General features: G+C 52.0%; 1 protein-coding gene across 1 annotated transcript; it reads right to left on the reverse strand.

The window, feature by feature from the left end:
• Nucleotides 1-277: 277 nt before the first annotated feature.
• Nucleotides 278-4,930, reverse strand: LOC112979032 (uncharacterized protein KIAA2012 homolog). The gene is made up of 6 exons (XM_026092899.2): nt 4,601-4,930; nt 4,442-4,501; nt 3,847-4,191; nt 2,999-3,074; nt 2,423-2,509; nt 278-1,669 (listed from the first exon to the last, which is right to left on the reverse strand). The coding sequence occupies exons 1-6, from the start codon at nt 4,773-4,775 to the stop codon at nt 1,222-1,224; spliced, it is 1,191 nt and encodes a 396-aa protein (XP_025948684.2). The 5' UTR covers nt 4,776-4,930; the 3' UTR covers nt 278-1,221.
• Between the last annotated feature and the right edge of the window lie 3,646 nt (nt 4,931-8,576).

An 8,576-nucleotide genomic window follows, 5' to 3' on the forward strand; every position in this document is an offset into this window, starting at 1 on the left:
TCTATGTTCATAATATTTCTGATCTTCCAAGGAGAGGTGAATCTGCAGTGAGACAAATAAAGTTCCCCCTTTCTCTTACATCATTAACTTCAGAATTTCTGCATAGAAATAATCTGGCTTTGAAAGAAAAATTTATATATTGTAATTTGTATGGGAGACTTCTTGTTCCCTTGCTCAGTAGATTTTCTGTTAGCGAAGACACCTCTGCCATACAGCTGTGTTAAGAACATTAAATACAAAACAAAGGAGAGGGAAAAATGAAATAATCAGCCTTTCCTTCTCTGAAGGTTTTATGGAGTTGTTTTATTGAGTCTGCCTTTCTGTTACCACAGGGAATTGTAAAATGCATTCACTGGGAGCAAAGGGAGCTAATACTGTCCCACAAGCAGAAGCCGGCAGCCCTGGCCATGCGGGGAGAAGCTGTGTGGAGCGACACAAAGTCCATCTGCAGCTGGAGGTCATAGCTTTCTTTGGGGTTACACTACTCGCCCAAAGCCGACCCTTCTCCCTGACCTGCGGGAAGGGGAGCCCTGTGGAGCATCCACGTCTCAGTCCTCACGTGGTAGGAAAATGATGCCTGGGAAGTGTCCAGTGACAACCTTTTCCTTGGTCAGTGGTGGTTCTCCCTCACCGCTCCTTCCCTCCTCGTTCTTAACCAGGGTTGTCAGACAGAGGAAGAAATGCACATTAGCGAAGAGGGTAGAGTGCACATCTCCATTTGAGCTGGAGCTGACATACAGACTTTCTGCAGTATAGGTGGGAAGAAAAGAGAGAACTTCAAGTTTCCTAGAGTTTCAGCCCTGACCGTATCTCAGTTTTACTGTCTGGTTCCCAAGAGGTCTGCAGAATTATGTTTCAGAAGGAAAAGTGGAACAAGGCTGGTTTACCAACCCATATTTGGATCCAGCAGCAATCAAGCCATTTGACTGTTAACCAAAAAGGCCTGGAGATGATCACAGGGACCCCAGAGTGAGATCTGCATGCACACAAGAGGAGACATGACTTGTAATGTGCCAGCAGATGTGCAAAGTTCTAGCAAAGCTGGGCAAGCTTCTTGCAGGGTTACTGCAGGCAGATGTTTGGCATTGAAAGGCTTGTGATGTGTTTAATGCACGGTTCACTTGGGCTGGTTCCTGGCAGGGAGTCTACAAAGCAGCAGCAGTATGGACTCAGGTACACTGATGAGTGTGGCAGGAGCAGAGACACCAAATCCTCCAGGCATCAGAGACATTCTGTCTTAAATTTCTGCCTCAGGGCTTTCTGCACGTTTTGTATCTTCTCTGTGATCACCGTGTCACTGAGGTGATCTCCAAACTTCTGCTTCAACAGCACCCGAATGATTTTGATGCATCGTTCGTCCATCATGGGTTTTGCCTCTCGGAAAGTGTTGCCCCTCCGCCCCGTGATGGAGTGGCTCTGGATATAGTCGGACGTGAAAAGCTTGTAGAGGAGTGTCTTGCAGGCTGTGCTGATTTTCTGGTCAAAGCGGATGGCCTCTTTGAGCTGTTCCCTCGTGTAGCCATTGAAGAGCTCCACCACCTCGCATGGCTGTCGGTGAGGTTCCTCCTGGAAAGACAGGGATTCCAGCCTCTGCACCTTCCTCTTCAGAGTGAGGACATCCTGTTGGAGCTCCAAGACAATCCTCTCCAGCTGCTCAACCTTCTCTGCCCTGAAAAGTTAAACGGAGGGTACAACATGCATGGAGGCAAGGGGACACCACAGCCTCATAACGAGTATTACTAAGGGATGTGGTAATACGTTTCACACCCCCTGCAAACGGGCACAGGACAACCCTTGCTGGAGTGCCAGCCCGTCCAGCCATGTCCAGGCGAGGAGCAAGGCGGGGGAGAAGAATGACATGATCTGACGTTTTTAGAAGCTCAGAAGTGGCCAGAGCATAACCCGCAAACCCTCCTTGTCACGCGTGCAGGGAGACTTGATACTTGGGTTTCTTTTTTGTTTCAAGGAAAGATATAAACCCTGTCCTGCAAGTACCAGGAAGCAGGTATTCATGGTACTAAACAAGGGCACGCAGCAAATTGCAATGCAAGTACTGTAACATCATTTTTGGCATCCATTTTTTTCCAATAAAACTGTCCCTACTATCCGCTTCACTACTGGGTGCTTGTTATCAAAGAAACCAGCAATAAACGAAGCAACACAGAACCATGTTCAACATGATGGATGTCATTTTGATGGTTATAGACACGAGCTTTGTGATTTCTGTATTATTTTAGAGCCTGCTTGCAGGCTCCAAGCCCTACAATTGAAAAGAAAGAGCTGTCTCTGATTATGTAGAGATTCAGCAGCTCTTCATTTTAAAGTTACAGGATTTTGCCACCCAGCTGTAGGCTCGGTGGGGTTTTTTCTGTAGTAAGGAGGATAATACTGTTAAGAACAAGTGCCTTCTTTTGCTAATTACCTTTCCATTTCACCAGGAACAATTTTTTTCTGAACTCTCTCAAAGTCATCTGCCTCTTGCAAACCTTCTAGCTTTCGTTCTTCACAACTGGAACAAACAAACAAGCTAAAAAGCACTGCGACAAGTAGCTTCATATTCATATTCATTCCTGCTGTGATTTATCTGGAATTCAAGGGCTGACAGCAAAGTCAACCCCGGTTTCACTTACAGCAAGAAAGAACCGGGCTGAGAGGACATGTCAGTGGTCCTTCCTGTGGGCAGCCTCCTATACACCCCATTTGCCTGAGGAGGAAGCCCCAGCACAGAGGTGGGGGGAGGACTTTGATGCACCCCATAGCTCCCTCATTTGCCCAACCAGGGGACCAGGACGGCAGAGCACTAGGGAATCCGCTCGCCCCACAGCCTAGATGTACCCCCAGTAACCCCCGTCATCTTCCACCCTTTAGGTTTATGTCTACAGTAACATCTGTTCAAAGCAAGCACCGTCAGGGCATGGAACTAGAGCTGCCAGACTCCGCAGCATGAAGTGACAGTACACGAAACATTCAGGGTCCTCACCGTGCTTGAAAGCGTTACCTGTTCAGACGGATGTGCTGCAGGCACTGAGACAAGATGCCATCTGATTTCCTCTTCGCTGCCAGGGCCACGTAATCTAGAGGCAAGGAAGGGGAGATAAGCTAAGCGAGCCAGCTGCTGAGAAGATGATCACCCGAATCCCTTTGTCTCAGGAATACATTTATCCCAGCACTGCTGCTAGATAGCGTAGCAACACATTACTGCCTCTGCACAGCAGAGTGATCCAGACGTGCTTTCCAGGACTGAAGAATATGGATTTTGTTGTTAGAAAAACATGGTATCTCAAGAGCTTCTGTTGTTTCTAGCACAAAAGACATAGCAGGCAAGGCAGGAAGAATGAACCTGTCTCTGGACACTGGTGCGTTCATCAGCAGGGAGATAAAAACACACTGTTGTATTATAATTGCCTTTAGTGTGTGCACTAGTGGCCGGAAAAGCAGGCAAGTAAAGAGGCACATCTGAGGAGGTTTGGCTAGTTGAGGCACAAGGCTTTGGGGTGTTTTAGTGTTATTCAGGCAGACTGGATTGGTTTTTTTGGCTTATAGGGAAAGAACTACTAGCATAGGAAAAAGAGCTGGTGCCTGGTATAAACAGATATACTATGCTCCCACATAGATATCTCCTTTTAAACAGCCTCCCTGGAGAAGGCCTTCCACGTGGGAAGGACCAGAGAACTTGGTCTCTAACCCTTGTAGCCCTGCGGGAAGACGCGCACAGCCCTGGAGCAAAGCAGAGCCCTCCTGGCAGCTGTGGGTACCCATCCCAACCTCCGTGGGTCGGAGTGACGCAGGGCAGAGCTAGAGGGACATGGCCCAATGTTCAGCCTAACTTCTCCCAGCCACGAGTACCTCTGGGGGCTGTGCCAGGCCTGTCCTCCTCGCTCTGGGAGGTCCCCGGCACGGCCAGGGTCACGAAGCTGGGCGGTGGGTTGAAGGCACTGGCAGGGTGGTGGGGTGCCACCAGCGTGCAGGGACTTCCCGTTGCGCTGCCCAGGGCACGTCTCTCCTTGATGACGGAGGAGCTGCCAACGTCATGGGGCGAGCCTGCCTCGGCAGCCCGCAGCAGCGGCTTGGCAGGGTAGGTCCTGTCGCCGTGGTATTTCCTGGACGTATTCCCCGGGGTCCACTTTGGGAAGGTTTTCCTTGATTTTTTTGGCGGGGGCGGCATCATGCTATGGATGGCGGGTTCTTCTTCTGAAAGCAAGGTGAACAGTCAAGCTGTTGAGTGGGGTAGCAGTGATGTGTATCCCCCGCCTCCCACACAGTGCTCTTCACCCCGGTTGTAGAGACATGGGCTGTGACATCCATGGCAGAACCATCATGCCCCCAGCATCCTCCCACTTAAAAGGCCCGAAGGAGGTAGAAGGGTGCAACCCTCAATTACTTTCTTGCCAGAAACAACTCCATGACATATGAAAGGCTCTGAAGCAAAGACACTACTCACTTAACTTCTCCAGAAGCTGTCTATCTTCCAGCAGCCTTTTCTCTAAAATATCTTTATGCTCTGTAGGAAGAGAGGACTTTTCAGCACAGAACTTGTTTTCTAGAGGTTGCTCCTGAGCAGCCCCACGGTGCAAAGCCCAGGACAGGCAAGGTCACTCACCACTTATGCCCTCCACAATCCCCCAGTAGAGCCCACTAAAGCCGGGGCAGCGGGCCAGCACCTGCTCGCCCACCGCGTAGAGGTGGAAGGGCTTCCGCGGCTCCTTGATGTTCTCGATGCTGATCACGCGGCTGCCGTCAGGCCAGCTGATGAGGACGTAGAGCTTGGCGGACATCGGAGCTGCCCCACCTGGAGCAGGGAGAGCAGGAGGAGATGTCACCGCCGGCGTGCCGTGCTCCTCGGGCCTCGTACTGCAGGGCCTGGCTGTGCACCTCGGAGCACGGCTTCGGACACCCAGCACCAAGCGCTTGGGACACAAACAGCTGGAAATAATGACATTAACCAAGCATTCGTCAGCTCCAGCAGCAAAAGCTATAGACAGGCCTACGAATGGCTGTAATGACAAATATGACCAGTGTAACCTCTCTCCACCTCCTACTGCTGGGTTGTTTTAACTCTATTTTTATCTGATTAAAAAAAAGCACTTCCCAGTACTGTCTGTCATGGTTGGGAGAATTAACAAACAGTTAATTAGTTACAGGCAATGTAGCCTGTAGATCTAAAGTCCCTGCAATGAGCTCCCTTCCACCTTTCCTACCAGTCCTTCTGCTTTTTCCATTCTTGCCCTTCTGCACCCAACTTTTACGGAACGTCTCCCCTGGGGGTTGTCCTTGCACCGATTTTGGGCGCAAACCCATGTGCTTTTAGTGCTGCTCCACTTTATTCAGCCAGGAACTGCAGCTCCAGCGGTGACACGTGTCCCCTGGGGGCAGGCAGGACCGGCTCTCGTGGGAACATGTTTAGCAGACACTAGATAAGACACGGTGCGGAGACAGGCGTGTTCCTCTGCCAGGGTGAATCAGCACAGCTCCGCTGACTTCACTGCGACTACGGCAATTCGCTGCAGGATTGCATCTGTACGGTGTCGAGGTGGCAGAAAAAAGACACCCTGAAGGACCATTTCCTGGAGCACACCTGGGTAACTCCTTCATCTTTCCAGCTATTTTGTTCAGTAAACCTCCGTTTCACACATGGTGAAACGCAAGTTACCTCCGTTTCACACATGGGGAAACTGAGGCACAGAGTGGCGAGAGACACATGGCCGTGCATCACCCCAGACAGCCTCGCGCGGCTGTGCTTGGCAGGAGGGTTTAGGGGCTGGGGCTGCCCCTGTGCCGGGCACGCTGTGGGGAACCGCCGTGGTGCACAAAGCCAACGGGAGCGAGCTGGAGGGGAGGGAGGTGGGGGGGGGGACAAGCTGGTGGGAAAGGCAGCTGCAGCCCAGAAAAGTGAGGAACAGCCCAGTTTAGTGCAATCCCTAGGTTTGGCCCCAGGTGCCCATTAAAGTCAAGCTCAGTTTCGATTCCTCTCATTGGGAGGGTCGGTTCTCCCTGGAGACCTTTCTCCTCCTCCCCCCTGGCTGCTCAAGCATCACCCAGAAAAACTTGCCCACAGAAGCCATAACGGCCCCCAATCCTGCCCGCAGCCCGGCCGGCTCCGATTCGCACCTAACTCACTCCAAGCCTTTTCCCCTGGCCGAGACGAGCTAGGACGCATTTTTAACAGGAAACGCTGCATAGGAATTAACTGTGCATTAATCAACTTGCTGCCCGCGTGCCCTTCTCTCGCCGCAGAGGCTGGGTGCTCCACGGCACAGCACGGCACAGCCCTGCCCGCAGCCCCGTCCTGAGCCCCAGAGGCTGCAGGGAGACCAGCAAACTAGCATAAACATGTAGCTGCGACCTCTCCCTCCCCAACACACAAAACAGCTCCATATTCCAAACAGCAAACAGTCCAAGCCCCCCCAAAAGCTCTTTAGAGGTGCTTTCCCTTCTTTAACACTTAAAGAAAAACCACTAATCTTCAGAGATGCTGCTGCTCCTGCTCCCTCCTGCCCCACTTACTGCTTGCTCATTTATTTTAAAGAACGCACCCAAACTACACAACCGCAGTCAGAGAAAGAGAGAAAGAGAGAGAGAGATCAAAATCCTGATAGCGACCGAGCTCAGTCCTTGCCTGGTTAGCACCGCTCCAGGTGCTGAGTCTTGCAAAATGTCTCCTGTCTATCCCGATCCCGGCTGCCTGCTCCAGAGGAGGTGACTGCACGGTCCTCTTGCCTTGGGGTTGTCCCTTCACCACAATTCCTGCTCAGGTTTCCTTTGTCTGGCTTGGAGAGCTCCCACCTGCTGTCCCCACTGCAAAAAAAATAAGCCCCTTGGCTTTCTTTTTTCCTGATTGTTTTGTTTCAGCATTATGATTCCTGCTATTTTTCCATATACGTATATGTATTTTTTTTTCCTTAGCTCGTTTCAGGGCTGTTGCTTACAGGAAGAGAGAGCAGAAGAGAAGAGAAAAAGCCTTGGGTTTTTTGGAGCATGAATAAACCTTGCATTTCCATGAGTTATTCATGAATAATTCATGAAAATGCATGATTAATTCAGGTTCATGAATTATTCAGGAATAATTCTCGAACATTCCTGGTTAATTCATGCTCACACAGCGAGTGAGTCAGGCTCTAGGGCTTGGTGGATTCCTCTCTCCGAGACAGGGAAGGGAGGCTGCGAGACGCCTGCTTTGTGCACTTTCCATTTGCTGCATCTCAGAAGAAAACATTCTCCAGGCCCTTTTCGAGACACAGACTTGGAGGAGAGGATTGAAATGCCTGCAGCCCTCTGGCCACCGAGCAATAACACAGAACAGGAGGAAAGAGCAAAAAAGAGAGAGACAGAAAGAGTGAACTCGCTCTCCAAAGCCTGGCAGCCAGTTTTACTCCCCTTCAAAGCACCTTTGGACCTGGCTGTGCCTTTCCTTCTCCCCTGATTCCAAATCTGCCCCTGGTTAAGATGCATCTGGGCCACTTTGTGTTTTTCTGGCTATGCAATGAAGGGGCCGGTACACGCAGGCCTCTGCTTGGGGAGTCGGAGGGGTTTCTCGTGCCTGCCTGGCCCTGCCGGCGCGAGCAGAAACGTGCAAAGAGCCTTAATTTTTGCAGCCTGTGCAAGCCTGGACAATTAGTCCAGCAGGTAACGGCCTTATCCTGGTACTGGCACCAACCTGCTCGTTGCACTGGCCGCAGCAGCCCGGCTTTCACTGCTCGCGTGTCCCGAAAACGGCACCTCCCGGGGCTGCTTACGCGGAGCTCCCTACGGCTGAGGGATGCACGAAGGCGGCCAACGCAAGCGGGGAACCTGCACCCGGTGGTGGCTCTTCTGGACCCCCGGCTCGAGGGTGATCCCCAGGCTAGCGTGGGCACTGGGGGCCTGGACGCTGCCCCGGTGCCCCCGCTGCTCTGCCCCGGTCTCCCGCGGGCAGGCTCGGGTCCCTCTCGGGTCGGAGAGCAGCGCTGCTCCAGCCGGGCCCCAAAATGGGATGGATTTCACAGCCCTTTTTGGCTGTTCAGGATGTCGACCTCCCATGGTAGCTGACCCTCAGCGATTTCTGTCCCGTTTCCCAGGGTGTTTTCAAACATTATACAGAGGTTTGGACATAGGGGAAAAAAAAAAAAAAAAAAAAAAAAAAAAAAAAAAAGTGAGTTGCAGTAAAGGCTCCTCAGCAGCAATTTAAATTAATTTTGTGGCATTTCACAGAAGCCAACAAGGTTTTGCTGCGGAGCTTCTGCCGCGGGGCCATTTCTGCCTGGACGTTGGCGTTCTCAGGACACCGAGAGCTTTGCACTTCAGAGCGATGTAGTGGAGGGTGCTACTCCCCCTCCCCAAAATCAGCAGCACTCAGTGGCTAATGACCCCCTGTGCCCATCCGGAATGAGCCGTGAAAGCTCGGTGATGGACTCACCCAGCCATGCCACCGAGTCCCACCTGGGTGATGAGTCGTAGGACACGGACACCGGTGCGCCTTGCCTGGGAGGGACGGTCCCTCCTTGCACCCCCGCGACGCTCCCCGACTCGGGGTTACGGCCACCGGCAGCCTGGCCCCGAGAGCTGCCTTGCCAAAAGGACACCGCCACGGCGCGACATGG

Source organism: Dromaius novaehollandiae, chromosome 16 (assembly GCF_036370855.1).
Source record: "Dromaius novaehollandiae isolate bDroNov1 chromosome 16, bDroNov1.hap1, whole genome shotgun sequence".
NCBI lineage: Eukaryota > Metazoa > Chordata > Aves > Casuariiformes > Dromaiidae > Dromaius > Dromaius novaehollandiae.